The 18,516-nt window shown below is 42.2% G+C and overlaps 1 protein-coding gene and 1 non-coding gene across 3 annotated transcripts in view; one reads left to right on the forward strand and one right to left on the reverse strand.

The window, feature by feature from the left end:
- LOC115326377 (polyphosphoinositide phosphatase) overlaps positions 1-17,671 on the forward strand; it is a 33,455-nt gene extending 15,784 nt beyond the window's left edge. Inside the window, exons 12-22 of one of the 2 annotated variants that reach the window (XM_040219101.2) lie at positions 320-560; positions 922-980; positions 1,418-1,584; positions 3,131-3,272; positions 5,635-5,693; positions 6,206-6,353; positions 9,431-9,484; positions 11,580-11,838; positions 13,992-14,071; positions 16,356-16,439; positions 17,477-17,671. In XM_040219101.2, coding sequence (XP_040075035.1) covers positions 320-560; positions 922-980; positions 1,418-1,584; positions 3,131-3,272; positions 5,635-5,693; positions 6,206-6,353; positions 9,431-9,484; positions 11,580-11,838; positions 13,992-14,071; positions 16,356-16,439; positions 17,477-17,654 — 1,471 coding nt within the window. In that variant the 3' untranslated portion in view covers positions 17,655-17,671. The remainder of the gene's footprint in view (positions 1-319; positions 561-921; positions 981-1,417; positions 1,585-3,130; positions 3,273-5,634; positions 5,694-6,205; positions 6,354-9,430; positions 9,485-11,579; positions 11,839-13,991; positions 14,072-16,355; positions 16,440-17,476) is intronic. The other variant, XM_040219102.2, reaches the window with a different exon arrangement.
- A 549-nt stretch (positions 17,672-18,220) lies between these two features.
- Positions 18,221-18,309, reverse strand: Trnay-gua. The gene is given in 2 exon segments: positions 18,221-18,256; positions 18,273-18,309. It is a non-coding gene; the product is annotated as a tRNA-Tyr (tRNA).
- Between the last annotated feature and the right edge of the window lie 207 nt (positions 18,310-18,516).

The following is an 18,516-nucleotide window of genomic DNA, read 5'->3' on the forward strand; positions in this document are numbered from 1 at the left end:
TCTTTTGCTCATTATTCTTTTTATTCATTGAAACACTTTTGACAGTGTTATAAACAACCTTTTCTCATAAATAGAATATATTTACATTTGATCTCGCAGGTACCGTAAAACTTTTGCTCTAATAAAATGCAGTTTCAGGACCCCCTCGTGGATGGCGCCAGTGTGCTCTCGTCATAAGAGATTGCTAGAACTCTGTCGTAAGCAAGCACAAGTGTGTGTATTGACCCTGGTCCTATAAATGTTACTCTTTGAAAAGCTCTTTCGCAGTCCTTTCATATGTACGACAAGCGCGCGGGACCCACGTTTTTTTCGTCTGCAGGAAGGAGGCGAACGTTATGGGCCGCCTTTCGGACATTGCCTACTCGGTGCTGAGCAAGACGGGCCTGTTCCACAGCCGGGCGGGGCAGTCGCAGCCGCCCCCCGATTACCGCCTGGGCGGCGCTCTCACCCAGTACGGGGCGAGGCTGCAGACCGGAGTGGCCCGCGTCAACTGCGTGGACTGCCTCGACCGAACCAACACCGCCCAGTTTGCCCTGGGAAAGTGCGCTTTGGCTTTTCAGGTAGGTGGCCGCGCGGGCTCGTTCGACGCGAGTCTGGTTTGCGAACTTGTGTTTGCTTACGACCGAGCTCTCGCAACCTCTTACGCCCGAGCGTCGCTAGAGCGACGAACAGACACAACCGATGACGGCGAGCCTCGTACGAGCGCATAGTTCACGCGAGGGTATCATTGGAAGGCTCGCCATCACTCGTGTTTACCTCACGAGCACCAAGAGACTGCGAGCTTGCCAAAGTTACCATCTCGTGCGTGCGTCTGATGCTCGTCAGCATCGGTTGTTTCTGTTTTTCGCTCTAGTACGGGGGACTCGTACTCGCTCCGAGAAAATGTCTTACTGTGCATCTGTGGGCTTTTCTCTCGCGCAGCTGAATGCACTTGGAGTACTGCCCAAGCCCGACCTGGTGTTTGATACGGACAGTGTACGGTATGCGTGCCTCTCTTACCGCTCATTTCTTTTTCAATTACCACCGAACTGTGTGAGCTCAACTTGGTACCGTTGCTGCGTGTCACTCCGGTAGAGTTGCTAGGATTGAAATCTGCGATCTTTCCCAGAATCACGATTGATTAAAGCCGCAGAACTGTGGAGGGTGGAGGCTGAGTTAAGATGGTGTGCAACACAAATCTTAATATACTCTATTCATATAGTGTGTTGCCATTTCTTTCCCTGCTTCGCAGCTTTAAAATAATATTCAATAAGGCCTCATTGTCTTTTCTATGGACATTGAGATTAGAGTGGAAGTTTTTAAATTTGAGTGTTCGTTTCTTAAGGAGGAGGAAAAACTCAAAAACTCGCGTAGGCTTTTTTTTTTTTTTTTAGTGTCTTAATATTTAGAGTTGTTTTTTCCTCTCTGTATGTCAAAGGATGCTGGAGGTCCTGTATGAAGACCACGGGGACACCCTGGCTCTCCAATATGGCGGGTCGCAGCTGGTGCATCGGGTTAAGACGTACCGGAAGATTGCACCCCTGTCCTCTCACTCCAGGGACATCATGCAGACTCTGTCACGGTACTACAGCAACACCTTTTCCGGTGAGGTCACCCACAGTGCAGTGAACACTTGGGGGACAGTACTATGTCACCATCAAAGGGGTGCTGAAGATAGTGCACCAGACAACAAATTTAAACATACCTAAATGTTTATTAAAACACAACCTACAAAAAACCCGACATAAATATAATTGTGGCTAAAAATCGAAGTATTTTGGGGGGTTTTTTACACAAAAAAGTCAATAGTTGGCTGCTTAGAGCTGCCTCCTTATGGCTTGGAGCTCAAAGTATTTGAGATGTAAAGCTGTCTGAGGCACATTTTTATTATTAAAAACACAAGTTTGGGGACCACCGAACTACCGAAATCAAATGTTCATTAAGAATGAAAGAATCTGTAGTAGTGCAAAGTGAAACCCCACTTGACTTCTAGATTACTTCACATCGCATCCACCAGCACTGATCCTTGGGCTTCGCATTCACTTAGACTTTTTTTTTTTTTTTAATGAATACACACTTTTAATGCAAGATTAAGTAGCTGGTGTCTTGATATCACTTTCTAGTGCTTTCCACTAAAGTATGAATTTTCGGGGCGTGTCAGAGTCTATGTAATTTATTGCAGTTAATTGGACTTCTCAGTGTGTAACTTCTCCCCCCACGTAATAGTTCTTCCTTTGGGGCCCTTAAAGTAAAAAGGGCGAGGAATGAAAAGAATACTAGTAGTTGATGGCAGGAACGTGAAGAGCGTTCACTGGGCATTGTGAATTTGCATCATGGATTCACTAGGCGCTTGGATTTGCAAACTCAAGTGCTTTCAGTTTTTGTAGCCTAAAATTTTCAAAATTGTAGAGGTTCTGTTTTGGAGCTCCGACTTGTGCATAGCATCATGAACCACATGCCCGGAATAGACCTTCATCGGTATGATCAGTTCAGAGGTGTCATCTTGCCATTTTAGAGCGCAGCTCTTAGGTGCCCGTTTTCGGGTTGAGCGGTGTCGCCGTCAACATCGGCGTAATCGTGCGGTTGCATTATGGGAAATTTTCGTACTAAATTTAGCGGAATAAATGTTCCTATAATTTTAGCGGCGAAATTTTTCGGCTAAATATAGCGGGGAAATTCTACTAAATTTAGCACTGAAATTTTTTTCTGCTAAACTTAGTGGGGAGATATTTTGACAAAATCTAGCAGGAAAATTTACCCGCTAAATCTAACGGAAAAATTTTCCCACAAAATTTAGCAGGGAAATTGATGTCACGTGACCTCAGCACCAATTCAGTCTCCCTGCTAAATTTAGCAGAAAAATATTCGCTAAATGTTTCCGCTATATTTAGTGGAAAATTTTTCGCTAATTTTAGCAAAGAAAGTTTTGCTCAATTTAGCGAAAATTTCCTGCAAAATGGGAGGGCAACAAGCGAGGTGGAGGGGAGGGTACGGAAGGGGAGGACCGGCATACCCTCCCCTCCTGCTCCTCGAGAGCTGCGCTCTAATTCAGCATTACAGAGAATTGTAGACGTCTTCAATTTTTATTTGCGTTAACACTCGAATTACTCGAGTACCTCTTTGACTCTGCTTGAATTTTGCTTGTCCACAGATGCGGACAAGCAGAATGCAATCAACTTGTTCCTCGGGGTGTACCGGCCCTACGAACAAAGCATTGCACTGTGGGACATGACCACCGACTACTACCTGCACAACTCCATTCCTGCGGGCAAGCTGCTCTGCCACCGGAATCCGTGAGTTTTGCTCCCACGTTTCGCGGAACGCAGTTAAGGCCCGCTCACATGCACGCGTTTGCTTAGGACCGAGCTCTTGCGACGTCTTACGACGAGAAAACATGTTGGTGCCATCTATGAGCTGACCCTGGAACTGCATTTAATTAGAGCGAAGGTTTGGTGCATTTGAGAGATCAAATGTATGTACTTACTACCTACGAGGAATGGTTGTTTATAACATCCGCAAAAGTTTTGCAAGCCAAGAGAGAAAGAATGATGCGCCAAAAAGAATGGAAATATAAAGGAACTGAAAGTGTTCCACGGCGATTCGATAAATGGTGGCAGTGTGTTTTCTTGCGGTCAAAAATTTTAAGAGGTTCTAAGACACACAGTTGTAAGCAGTCGCAAGCACATGAACTTGCCCTTGAGTCCTTTGCAATGTAAGATAAAAAGGAGAAGCTTGTCTCCTTTCATCGTATTCGACTGCACGTGTAGCGAAGTGTTTTAGAACGTAGAAATCTTGCAGTTAAGGTGGACCTTCTATACCAAGGGTGGCCAGGCTGACCCGGCCTAAAAGCCGCAAACAAAACCACGAAACTTCCAAGAGCCGCGAGGGGGGCGGGATTTTTGTTTAGAGCAATAAACGAAACTCAAACTACTTTTAATCTATCGGAGTCAAGAGCAGTCCAACTGTACGTAAGTTAGCAGTAGCTCAAGACTACCAAACCGCAACCTGACTTTCGATCTAAAATGCGTTCCATTTTTCTTTTTGGGGATGTGCTCGTACGACCTAGAGGGAGGCGAAGGAGTGGGGGAGGGGAGGGGAGGGGAGGGGAGGGGAGGGGAGGGGAGGGGAGGGAGGGGAGGGGAGGGGAGGGAGGGAGGGAGGGAGGGAGGGAGGGAGGAGCTGGTAGGGAATGGAGCCGCGAGCTGCACTTTAACACGCGAAGAGCCGCAGCTTGGCCACCCCTGGGCTATACAGTAAATTTTATATTGCTACAGACTATAGTGTCGATTAGATTAGAGTCCTTATCTCACTGAGCCCTACAATTAACACAAGAGATCACGATGTCAAAGATATAAAGTGGCATCACTGTGATAGATTTGTATGTGGGTTTCATTCTTTCAGTGTTTTGATGGTGCACTTCTGCAGCATCGCGCCTCCCAATAAACAGATATAAATACGCGACTTTGAACAGTGTTGAAGTTTGGGCTATTTGGTATCCAGGAATAATAAAAACAAAAATAGCACTGTATCCTCTTAGTTTTCTTTTACCTTGACCTTGTCTTTGCGCTGTTTTTGTTTTTGTTATGTCTTTGAACAATAATAATCTAATGCATAGTGTTGCGTGAATATTCAAATTTCTAATAGTAGTTTCGAATATTATACTATTTATTATTCACTTTAAAATGAACTGCAATATTCATATTCTTCTTAGAAGTGTTTATAGCGGCAAGTTTGCTCCTTTGAGCACGCTTCTTACCGAGCACGGGTACACTGCGTGGAAACAACACGCATGGAGCTCTCTTCCACCGGTGTGGCTTCTCCACAGTGCTCCGGTGCTTGGTAAAAGCTCACTCAGCAGTGCTTGGCCGCCGCAATCAATTCTCCGAAAAGTATGGATATTGTAGCTGCGTGCTTTTGAGAAAAGCAAATTTTAGAAGCGGGATGGTGCATGTACGCACCTTGTGTATTTAAAAAAAGGTAGAAACATTGTGACTACCTATTGATATCTTCATTGCAGTAGTATTTTCAAAATTAAACACCAATCATACGTGATTGAAGAAAATATATTTTCATATAGAAGTATATATGGGCATCTATATAGGCTTATTTTTATGTTGAATGTGTTGTTTACTTGCCATGTCAATGTAGGCATTAGACTTTCAGAGGCCACAGTCAATAAATAGATTAGATTAGCTTAGAAATGGACAAGTGGAAGCTTGGCAGCAACCTTCAGAAGTTTCAGCTGGTTTTTGTTTAACCATGTTGCAGTAGTGAAAGGCTTAGAAAACTGTTCAATATCTTGTTAAAAAATATTTGGCCAAAACCACTGCTCGCTTTGATTTTGCTTCAAACTCAAAATCCACTACTAGTAAATACCTTCTAATGTATGCTCATTGAGCATAGAAGATGATACATGGCACTGAGTTCTGCAACATTATCAAGCGAATGCATCTTTGCAAGCAGGCACAAACGGTGTACTAATATGCACTATAGTGAAGATAATGATGTGGCAAAGATTATTTTCTATACTGATTTTGCTATAAAGAAGTTTCATTGTACCTCTCTGGAAGGGCCTTTGTTTTCTTGTTGTTTCGTATTATTTTTGCCATGGATTCGTGTTTTGATCTGCATGAAGTTTTCTCTCCTTTCCAATAGGTACACCTGCTGGTTTGACGAAGAGGTGGCCGCAGCCTTGCCGTTTGCACTCGAAGAAGGTTGTTTAGTGTTTTTTTATTTGTATAGGTTTAGGCTTTTTGGGGTAGAACATTGACTTTCTAGCACCGAGAAGTGAGAAGCAATTTCGCAGCAGCTCCTATACACATTTATGCATGCTCAAGCAAATCACGAATGTAGGCAAAGCTGTTAGGAAGAATTCGGTAGAGGAACCTTCTGGAAGTCTCTGAGTGACAGCGGTTGACATGTCACTGAGAGACTTGACTTCTTCGAAGCCATGTTTCTTCAGCCGAAGCCAAGTCTCTTTGACAGTCACTTTGAGACCTCTTGGAGGTTCCTTTCGAAAGGTCATATTCATTCCATTCTTTATAGCTTGTCCTTAGCTAACAGTGTTTTCCTGGTGTGACCGTCGGGATGAGAACAGCAGGGAAGCCTTTCAGTTGTCGCGTCTCCAGTTTCGCCAGTACTTGCCCTGTCGTTCTAATCCTGTCGGTGGCCATAGTATCAAGGCGGTGACATCTCTCAATAAGTCTAACTTTGGTGGCTTCAACAGTGCTCAAGCACCACGGAAGGTCCCTGATGGAAGTGATGAAGCTGGAGGTGACCAGTGAGAAGGCAGACGGCTTTGTGGAGCTGTACAGGCCTTTTGAGATGTCCGTCATCAGCGAGCTGTTCATGTTCAATCTGAGCCACTCTGTCAGGTAGTCTCACTGGCTTCTCTCCTGCCTGATGCCGACTGGCTTTTGTGGTGAAAAATGAATGTCGAGCATGCCGGCATGTTGTGACGTGGAATAGCGCCTCTCGTGCCTCGTCAGTCCCGTGGCCACATTATGCGCTTCAATTGAGCGGTCTTGCAGTGTGTTTGTTGGTGTAGGTGTAGAATCAACTGTAAAGTTGCTAACTAATTAGAAGCTACAATTTCTGTTGCTGAAAACTTCTCCTAGTTAAAAGAAAATTTCAGTAACTGTAATGTGCAACTTTGCATTTCTGGACTAACTTGTAGTTGACAAGAGCACAGATTCACATTTGTTTTTGTCTCGACATCAACGTTCAGGAAATCAAGACAAGACGGTGCCATTATCTTTTCTGAATGGGAAATTGTGTTGATTGGCAATAGCAGCACACTGCGACATAATGGGACATTTTTAAAGAGTATCTTGAGCATAACTTATAGTTACTTTTACAAATAACTGTGAAGACCTGTTCTCCGCCTTGTGCTTTGTTAATTAGGACCAAGTTCTTTTGATCTCTTACGACAAGAGAGAACGCTGGCATGCTGGAACCGTCTATAAGGTGACCCTAGACTTGCATTTCACTAAACCAAAGTTTTTGTGGTATTTGGGAGATCAAATGTATGTATTATCTATGAGGAATTGTTGTTTATAACATTGTAAAAAGCTTCATAACTTAATTAGATTTTATTTCAGGTAACTGTAGCTGCCCCCCCTTTTTTTTTAGGAGTATCTGTGGCTACTCCTAATTCAGTTGCTAAATTATATAAAAAGAATCCAAGCTGATGCAACACGGAGCATGTTGTATGTACCACCTTGGATTATTTTAATATTAATTGGCAACTTGTTTTTGGGGAAAAGAGACTATAATGATAGCACAGTTTACTTTATTGTGCATCAAACTCATTTTGTCACAATGTGTGAAATCATTTTAGCATGAAATAGTCAGTTTGTATAAACTACTAAAGCTAAGCATACGCACTCTTTTTGGTGCCTACTCATTATGTTAACAGAGCAGTTAGGATCTCTTGTCCTCCAAATGTAATTCACATTCAAAGTGAGGAGTGAGTATTCATCATTATGGAACAAACAAGACCCCTTTATTAGCATTGTCTTAATATTTTGGTAGGGGTCACTTTTACAAACTGAAGATTAATCTTATATAGTGTTAAAGGGGCACTGACACATCAAAATCATATCTTTTTTACTATCCGAAACGATTGAAAACGATGCCGGGACATTACCCTCAAAATTTGAAACTTGGGAATTTAGTATTTCTCAATTAAAAAAACAATTTCCAAATGCCAAATTTGAAGTTCCCGTGTGATCCGCGCCAGTGCAGCGAGTCAAATTTTGCGGTCTCCTGCGACTCAACTTTCTTTGGGACCTCCGCCGTAGCCACGGCGACCCGAAGCGAGGAGGAGGTGACCGGCGCCGGCACGGGAAAAAAACGGTTTCTTCCCCGAATCGCCGATAAGCCTCTGCTCAAGTGCCGCCAAGTTTTCCGAGGGAGGATACAAATCCAGGAAGCGACATCACACCGAAATCTGATTTTTGGTATTTCAAAAAGAGGGGCCGTAGTGTGTTTGCAATCGCGTTAAAAAACATGTTTTACGATTGCCGTTATTAAATGGTATAGAAATGTCGCCTACAAAGCTTTTTAATTTCCTGATTTTTGACGTCACCGATCAAAAGAAGCAAGGAGGTGAGCGCGGGAAATATAAACAACAAAAATAAAAAGGCGCGCGCGCGCGCGAAACATTTTTTTTGCGCGATGCGTTTTTTTTTGCGTGTCTATGACTATAACTTGCATCGTCTTAGACAAAAAAAAAATAGAACCTTTGGGGTGTCAGTGCCCCTTTAAAGAAAAGGCACAAGTGGTACAAATTTTAAGAATCACTGATGTGACAAATCTGCCTAGTGAGCATTTAAAGGTAGTTCTTAGGGGGTGCAGATTGTATATTTTTAATTGGGTTGTATACATTTGATAATGAATATGGTAATAATCTTTATAGAATAATTGTCATAAATCGATTGTGATGATATTTACACATGTTAAACTTTAAAAATGACTCTTGAGGAATTAAGTTATTCATCTCATTCTTTACACCTAATTCCTCAGAGCTTATTAAGGATATATTATTTGCTGATCTGCCCATATACATAAAATAGTAACCTTTTTATATCACTTATATGCTAGATCAAACTGTTAGGACTTTGATTCTCTGAGTCACAGGATCACAGTGGGGTTGTTAAGAGGTAATCTCGCTTACAAGAGTCATTTAAGGAGACCACAAAAAGTAGGCTTTTCTTCCGCATTTGATAATCTCGCCAGGACAATACTGGGCCCCATTCATGATTTCTCGGGTCAGAGGCATCTATGGGCTGCAGCATTATTGTTTTGACGTAGAATACATTTTTGGCGATTGTGACTCGGTGAAAATGTAAGATGTGAAAGCAAGATGCGAAAGGAACTATGGAAAAGATGTCTTCAGGTTACATGTCTGAGAATGTCATCGGGCCGCACGACTAGTAACGTCGTTATTCATGCGACCCACGACGTCACTAGCGTCATCATAAGTCACATGTCATCATAAGTCATGTGACCTAGTGACCACGTGACCCAGCGTCATCATAAGTCACGTGACCTAATGACGTCGCCGTTACTGCAGCAGCAGGGCTTTCTCACGGGCGACATCTCGCTCTCGTTGGCTGGCATAAGTATCGTGTGACCATAGCAACGTCCAGTGGCGTTCTCGTCAGACGTCGCAGCGTGAGTCTCGGTACATAAATGATTGCACCGAGATTGACTGACCCCAAAACATATCCTAGTGCCTCGTGCTCGTATTGCTTCGTCTTCGTCCTCGTTGTTTTGGGCGCTTTCACACATTTTAAAACCACAAACCAACAGGTCCAAATAACAACTTTCCTACGCGTGGCGCTGTCGTCGGGTGTAATCACCGTTGTCATTTGTTGTTGACCCTCGGCAGTAGGCTTTTAGCGTGTCGGCACAAAGTTGGTGAATGAACCAATCTTTCTTTTTCCAGAAGCCGGCTGGAGGGTGTGCCAGACAAAAAGCCGCCGAAGGAGAGTTTGACAGGGTTGGGGGCCCCCATTGTATTACGGAATGTAGAATGCTGGTGCACAGGCGGAGCTCTGTCATTTGACGAGCTCTGCTAGAGCCAGAGTGCCTGAATGCGAGATGACGGCCCCTATTTCTCGGTGGAGCCTGCATGAGGAAACTGACTAAAGAAAAAATTGATCAACTTTTAACCCGGGGGCTGACTAACGCTCACACTGCATGGATTATGCCGGATGTCCACTACTGCTTAATGTACCATAAAAACAAAATAATTTGCATTCATAAGCTTTACTGAAACTTCGGTTTACGTATGCGAGTGAAGTTCGAGGAGGGTGGGGCTGAAGGAGCTAATGAACTATTAGATTTCTGTTTCCATTTTAGAATTCTCAAACGTCGTTCGAAACTTGACAGAAACGTTGTGTGAGCATGGACATGTTTTGTTTTGGGGATGTCTCATCGTTCCTGCATTCATTCTTTGTTGCCCCGGTGTTTGTTTCGTCTACGTAATTTCGCCTATTTCCTTGCACGTCTTCTTGTATTGTTTCTGTGTGGAGCTTGGTCTTGTCTGTTTGTTGAGGCAATCCTGGTCTTGCATCTGCCTCTACTTGAGCCTTGCTGTGTAGTGTCTTTGTTTCGTTTACTATTCCAGTAGCAGATATATCTGTTTGTTATTGAAGTTCTTGCTTGTATCGTATGCAGTGCAGCGAATGTTAATTATCGAACAGTTGTTTTTAAATGAACGCTCATACCCTTCCAGGGCAATCTGACTCATTCAAAATAATATATGCAAAGCATACCATCTTGAGAAGGGTGGCTTTTTTTAGGCAACGAACTGTGGGTGCTGTAGCTATCTATAGGGATTAAGAAAGCTTGATGTGAAGTAAATTTAAAAGCTGGCTGAAATAGTCGGGTATAAGGGCATGGGACGCAGCAAGACACATTACAGTTAAAGACCTAATAAGTGTGGTTGAAACTGGATGTTGCGCATGCTTCCTCGTTTAGCCTCAGGCAGTGAGTCCACATTTTCTTGGGCGGTTATGCTTTGAAAAGCGAGCCTGTCCTTGTCAACTTGGCAAGCCAAGTATCTGATAAGATTGTTTTCTTTTCTCTTTGTATTTTTTTTTTTTCGTTGCAGCAAACATTTTGATTTATAAAAACTGTTTACTTATGTGGCTGCTTGATTTTAGTGTCAAAAACTTTGTGCTGCCAAAGATGTAATAATTATAAGGCTTGAAACACTGAAAGCTTCTGCTTTCGGTGTTTCTTTTTCCATAGTCATTTTTCACTGGAAAAGTTTTAAGGCTACCACCGAAAATTTGCTGTTTTAAGCTCGGAGGTACAATTGTCGAGAGAGTCACACCCATTTTGGTAAAGGTTAATGAGTCAGTAGCAAGAATGTTCACCCCCGAGGAAAAAAAAAAAATTGTGAAGGCTGGCAGATGCACCACACTACATTTCCCAAATGATCGGATGGCATTTTTAATTTACAATATTTTGACACAAGATTAAAGATACGGTCAGTTTTGCCTGCACAAATTCTTCACGTCGGCACCCTAAAATCAAAACTCGATCGACACTTCTAAAGCAAGTCATTATGCACGCTAGCCACCTTCTCCCTCACGGAAAAAATTTGCATTCGCTGCATTACATCTCCCTTTCTACTTTCTGAAAGTGCCATTTGGCATCTTGCTTGTTGTAAACAGAGTCCGAGGTAGGGGTTGCCGAATGTTCCTAGAGTGCCACATCCCGTAGCGCTTGAACTGAAGAAACGAGTCATTCAATCTTTTTGATTGCCTAATATCAGTTAATGCCCAAAGAGGGGAGAAAAAAAAAAAAAAAGAGTAAAACGTTTACGTGAGAGCACTGAACGCTGGTTTTCACGAGTTGTTTTAATACACAAAGCGAAAATGTGAGTCTTTTTGCTCCTTTGCGAGCAAACAGTAGTCACAGACACGGTAGGGCGTCTCTTTCAAATGCCCTCAGCTCCTTCGCATTTGTCGAATTATCCGTGGGAGTTTCCTTTATTGCCCTAGGGGCGTCCGGTCACTCTAGCTACCACGCCTCATCGTATAAAGCCGCGCAGCGTAGTAAGGGCCTTCTCTCGTGCCACTCAGGGACATCATGCCCAACTCGGCGACAGACCACAGCCCGTTCTCAGTGCGCATCCGCCCCGGCAAGCACCGAGAGACGGTGGGGGCGGCCAAGCTGCCGAACCCGTCGGTGAGCGGCATCTCCTCGGCCATGTCGACGTCGAGCGGGGCCAGCGACTCGGACAGCATGGAGCCGAGCGACGAGGAGCCCGACACCGCTCAGACGCCCGACAGCAACGAGTCCTCCTCCAACGACTGCTCCCAGAAACCGATCACCTTCGAGGTGAGGTCGTGCTGCTCTCGCTTTCTTTCTCCTCTTTGCTTTTGGTCCCTGGATTCTTGGAAAACTGTGGCGTAAGTGTGCACACGGAGCGTGGCACAGTTTGTAGAAAGCAATTGTCGACTCCTAATGTGGAATACTTTTTAATGGAAACAATGTAAGAATTGGTGTAGCCCCCTTGCTGCCGTCGCATTGCCGTCACCGTAGCTGCAGCCATATTGTGCCGTAGGATTGTGCGAATACTGAAATTTTTTAATAGTAGTTTTGGGTAATATGCTGTTCAATATTTGCTTCAAGATGAACTGCAATATTAGTATTTTTTAAAGTGTTGATCACGGCTCGTTAGCCCCATTACTGAACACCGCTGCACTGCAGAGAAGCGACGCGCTCGCTTGCTTAGGAGAAAAGCACACTTTAACGGGACGGCGTACCCGCGTGCCTTGTATATTTAAAAAGAAACAAAAGCTTCATGAATGTTGATACCTGCATTACAGTAAAATCTTCAAAATTAATGTGTGGCCATTATGCGAGAGTATATGTTAGGCAGGGATGCCCTGTTCATCTTTTGTGATTGTCGTTTTCTTTTTTTTTTATTCAAGATTGTCGAAAGGATATTTGCATATATAGCGAGATTTATAAGTACCCTTAATTAGGTATACCTGGACGTCTACACGTCTACACGTCTACACGTCTCTACACCTTTAGTTTTACGTTGAATCTCGTTTACTTGCCGTCCCAATGTAGGCATTGGTGTTTCTAAGGTCACAGTTCATAAATAGAGTTAGATTAAAACTAGCTTGACTAAATGGACAAGTGGAAGCTTCGAAACAACCTTTATGAGTTCAGCTGGGATTTGCAGCAGTAGTGAAAGGCTCGGAGAAACTATAGTCGATATTTGTTTTGAAAATATTTAAACAAAACTGCTATTCGTTTTGAATTCGCTTTGAACTCGTAAAGTCCACTATTCACACATGTCTACCACGCAGTCATCAGCCGAGTTTAGTGAGCTACGTTCTCCTAGATTTAGCAGGGTTGGTGCTACTATGGGTCAGCTGACCACGTGACATGCATCAGGTCATGCCAGCTTAAGGGGGAAAACTAATCTCGGAGCTTTTTTTCTTATTCTGTGACCAAACCCATTGAAACTGCATAAGCTTGTTCAGCTTTTTGTGCTGATTTCATATATCTGGTCGTTTTCTCAGTCAGGAGAATTGTCCTCATGGTAATTAAAACTTGCCTGCCTTTGTTTGGAGGAACGATAGGAAAAAAACGGCTCAACAAAATATCCTTTTTAACACACAGCTAGATACTAGAAAGTGTAGAGCATACAATGTTGGAAGTGCTTTTAAGATAAATCCACTATTAGTGATTTTACCACACATTCAAGTTCGGTGCTCAATACATGGCTAACAAGTAATAAAACAAAAGATCAAATAGAAAATATTCTAGACTTTTATTAGAAAATCTGCTCTCAACATTGTATGCTTCACTCATTTAGCTACACATTTCAAGAAAGGTTATATTTCTATCTGCTCTGGATGCTGAGATATCCCTCTTGCAAATTTTTCACGAGTCCAAAAATTGTGTCTTGTGAAAGCAATGTTTTAGAGTCAACTTCAACTCACATTCAGCCCGCATAGACATTATTAGTTGATTTATTGCCCAAATATTCACCCACAAAATTAGAAGCCTGGTAAATTCAGAAGAACAACAGCCATCGCCATTTTCAAAAGAATACAGTTTTAGGACGTTTTTGGCTCCAAGGACCCATGTGCCCCCTTAAGTGAAGCCATGCTGACATATTATGGTCTTAATGGGACGTCAGGTCGTGTGGCGTCGCTGTGATGATTTGCGCCAAGCAAATTGCCCGGCTCGCAGATAAAAACTGACAGGCCACGGTGAGGACGTAGTACAATGCTCTGACCGGCTCATTAACCATTACATTGGCACCTTCATATTGTTGCAACATAACCCTGAAGGAAAGGTGAACAACAACTTTTAGAATGAATGTAAACATATACCCAATAAAACAAAACAGCACCACTTGGGTAGTTAGGGTCCATTAGAGACAAAAAGAGTGTTCCTTCAGTGTTTTTGTGTTTGAACAGTGCAGAAGCCATCTGAATGCTACAGTTTTCATGGTCTCTTCTTTATAGTCTGTGTTCCAGACAATGCAACAGACATATGGCAGAGAGATTCATGAACCTTCTACTAAGGACTTGACCGTTTACAAAAGGTAAGGCACATTTGCATTTACTGCTACAATTTGTGCTTGTCTTTTTTTTTTCTTTTAGCATGAAATGCTAAAGCTAAATGCCAATGAGCAAACCTAAAGCTAAATTAAAATGACTTCGGCAGTCAGTGAGGAGTTTTTCAAAATGAGGGACTCGGCAGAAGTTTGTCGCCTTATTTTTACAAGAGAAGCTTAATTGGCTAACAGTTGACGACCCTTTCTTGTTAAACAACTCACATGAAGTCATAAGGCTCTTAATTGAACACAACAACAAGGACTTTAAGGCCTTCTCCATTGACATCAAGGACTTGTATTATGCTATACCCCAAGAACGACGTTTAGTAATGTGCATTCAAACCTGCATTGACTCTTTCGATATTATCGCTTTCCAAAATGCTTCAGGAATGTCCCAAAGTGGCTTTCTTGAATTGCTTACAGTCTCCCCAAAATCTACTTTCACCCTGTGGAATTGAAACATCTATCGGCAAACAAAAGGTGTTTGCGTTGTTTCCTGTATTGTGCCTCGTCTTAGTGACCTATACTTAGCACATCAAGACAAAATCCTACACCGGTGTTTTGACACTTCAAAAAGTTGTGAAAGTGTTTCGCTATGTAGATGATTTTTTTTTATTTTCTTGGCCCTTGATGGAAACGACATTTCAAGTACCGTATCCAATATCCTCTCGATTTTTAAAAACTGTTTGGATCCTTTGGACATAACCCATGAGCTTCCGGTTGAAGAGTCCCTAAGGTTCTTAGACCTCAGACGTTTTTTTATATCTCATCTCATGTGTTGGTCCTACGCTCCGAGAGGGAAAAAGCCACTCCTCCATTATCAATCGGTGCACTCCAAGTTAGTTAAGAGGGGCGTAGTTCACCTATGCCTAACAAATTCCAGCAAAAAGTCGTGCCCGCATACTGTACAAACTAGCTTTGACGCGTAGACAGCTAGGCTACTATCAGTGGGGTACCCTATTCACTTATTAATATCTGTCGCAGAAAAACTCCTTCAGAAAATTAAAAATCCAGATTTAACCCAATGTAAGAAAAGGGACCGAAACCAAAGGCCAGCAGTTGTGCCTTATATTCACCATATTTCTCGTGGTCTTAAAAAGATAGGCAACCGCATAAACCATAAACATCAACATAGTGTTCTGTGCTCCATACAAGCTCTTTAGTTTATCTAAAAAAGTCAATTCATCCTCCGATAGAACCTTAGGTTGTATAAAACAGCATCACACACGTTTTGTTCCGTGCTCTGAAGGGGTGTCTGAATGACTGGGAGGTGTCTGAATGACCGGTTACAAGAACATCATTATAAGATAAACACTAAACAGAGTAATCTCAGGTAACCTAGGCATCTACTGCCGGGACTGGGGTGCTCAGTAGGCTTGAGAAACTGGTAATCAGCTGACACTAGAAATTATTGAAACTGAAAAAATAGCCAGGTTGGACAAGCAATCCGTCAGTGTCCCATCCTTAGCTTTATCAAAGAAAGAATTGGATTATCTCGAGATAACATCAAAGTACCAATAGTGATGGGTAATTTTCGTTAAATTTTTTTTTTCTTAATTTTTATTTTTGTTTAAAAAAGTTTTTTTTTTTAATCTTTATTTCTTAGGTTTTTCTTATTTATTTATTTAATATTGATTTATTAATGTTTATTGGCTATTTTGTATCCGGTGTTTAAAAATTTAAAATGTTCTCTTTAACGGCGAAGGAGAAGGAGATGACGATTTGAGGAAGAAGAAATATATCACTGAGTTGTAGTCAGCGCTGTGAAGGCCCGTTCACACTCTTGCAAGTGAGTACGACCGAGAGAGAGGAGGCCTTTTGGAACCTCTTAAAACTTTTTAGGACGAGGGAACACACTGGCATTCTGCCGCCATCTATGCGGTGACCCTGGAACTGCATTTCACAAGAGCGAAGGTTTTGCAGGATTTCCGAGGTCAAATGTGTGTAATACTGTACCTATAAGAAAGGCTCGTTTATAACGTTGACAAAAGCTTTTCGAGCCAAGAAAGATAGGATAGTGAAAGATAGAATAATGCGCGTATGAAATAAAAAATATGCCGGACCGCCAAGTTTACACTGCTACCCAATAGATGGCGCCAGTGTCTCCTCTCGTTGTAAGAGGTTTCAAGGCACCCAGTTCTAAGAGGTCGCAAGAGTGTGAATGGGCCTTGAGTCTGTTTCTTTCTTGCGTGCCTGTGAGAGTGGCTGTATATCCACGCTGCTCCATTCAAGCTTTTCACACTTTTTATTTTGGTATTTCTTCCTTTTGCAGATTTGTAAGCTTGGGGAAGTTGTCTGGAATGACCTGCAAGAGTGATGCCAGCAGCATCGCCTCACCAAAGAAATCGTTCCAGCTGTATGTAATGGTCCTGATTCAAAGATTTTGATTGATTCGGATGGTCTAAGTGTGTGGCACATGACCGTTATGAAGTGGCATTTTCTAACTATGGTATTATATTTCTTGGTTAATTTCTTCTTAAAAAGAATGTTTATTGGCATCGGTTGTGTTCCGTTTTTCGTCTTGATACGGTCTACAGTAGGAAGGAATGAGAAATCAGTGAAGCACCAAGTTTTGCGTCAAAACATTTTAGAATGTTGGGTAGGTTGCGGTGATCTCAACTAAAATAAAGGTATCCTGCATAGCTTTGGATCGATAGTATAGGTGTCTGTGAAGCCACCCACTGCTCCACAGTTAACACTTTATGTCTTTGAGCTCAAATTTTGGTGACATTCGGAAGTCAATCAACTATAAGCTGCAGTTTTTTTTTTTTTTTATGCTTTTTAAATATTATTGGCTGAATCCATAGCTCTGCTTCATAACACTTTGTTTTAGGAAATCTAATTAAAATGTGGTTCATAGATTTTTTGCTATTATATTTAAATATAAATAAATAAGACTGAAAAAAAAAAAAAAGTTTACAACATTGTCAATTATGAACAAGACAACTGCGCTTTTGGGCTTGCGCGAAAGTCGAGAAATCAGGTGGTGTTCTTGTATGAGGCATAGTAAAGGCAAAACATAAACGTAGGACTCTGAACAACCCATCACGTCACACAACATGGCAACCGGTGGTAAAGAAAATATTACTTCAGAAACCTGATCTCGCCGGTCCAGTACTGGTTGGCCATGTGGATATAATAGTGTCACATATATACTTAAATTTACACGTATAAAGGAGGTGCGAGTTCTCAGCACTTCCTTTTTCCCCCGCAAGTTCACTAGAGATAATTTGCCTGCCAAGTGAATTTGTTACTTCCTGTCCAGTTTCTCTCTCGTTTTTCTCTTAGTGCAGTCTTTGTGTAGCCTTTCCTTGAATCACCCCATGTTTCTTCTCACTAAAGGTATCCAACTTTTCCTGTGCTGCGAGTAATCTCGTGCTGTTCTCTTGTCAGGATCCGGCAGAGTGCATTCCCCATAGACTCGGTGTACGAAGTGAGCCCTCCCATGGTGCCGCGCTCTTCGCGGGACATCTACCAAGTCTACGTGCAGAGAGGCAAGACCGGTGCCCTGACTCCAAATCATCACACACTGATGACCTATCAGCACTTTGTTTCCCGAAGATACCAATAAATTCCCTTCTCTCTTTCTTTTTTTTCTTCTTTTGGTTGGGGGAGGGGGAGGGAGAGGGTAATTACTGTCCCTGATGATGCTGTACTGTGATGCTCTCAGTTTTTGTTTTGTTTCCGCCAGATCAGCTGGTTAGTTATATGGTATTTTGAATATATACATGGCCTCATGAGCCACATATATATGCATATTAATCTGTGTAGTTCAATTGGGTTTACCATTTTGCGTAACTTGGTCCATATTACTTTGTTCCTAAATTGAACTTCCAGTCAACATACGACCCCCAAAGCTTCGTAACCACCCAACTAAAGTTCCAAATGAAACTGGTAATAATAATAATAATAATAATAATAATAATAATAATAATAATAACAACATTAATATTTTATTTGCATATAAAAAGAACTACCCTGGGTGGGTTATTAAATAAGAGAATAAAAGGCAGAGGCAACTTTAGGGTAAAGCTTAAGCGAGTCGCTCTGCATGGAATGTCATTGTCTCCATGATGTGTTGTATTGGGTGGGAGAACCTTACATTCATAACGTCATACAAAAAAGGAAAAAAATCACTCCGTCGAGCCGGATTCGAACCAGCGACCTATGGATGTCAGCAAGTACTCATCTACAGTCCACCGCTCTACCAACTGAGCTATCGACGGATGAAATTCAGTGCTGAAAATGTGCTTTTTGTACCTTATTTTGAAAGTATAAAGTTTTTAACTATTTTCTTTGTAAATATATGCTAATGCAAATGCTATTAGTTTTTTCGGCTTTGTTGCCATCACACCAGAGTGTTGTGAGCATTTTTGCCTTTGCGCGTGATTATTTCTGAAGTGATGATTCCTTGAAGAATATTTGCCAACAAT

Source organism: Ixodes scapularis, unplaced genomic scaffold (assembly GCF_016920785.2).
Source record: "Ixodes scapularis isolate PalLabHiFi unplaced genomic scaffold, ASM1692078v2 PGA_scaffold2__306_contigs__length_199485367, whole genome shotgun sequence".
Lineage (NCBI taxonomy): Eukaryota > Metazoa > Arthropoda > Arachnida > Ixodida > Ixodidae > Ixodes > Ixodes scapularis.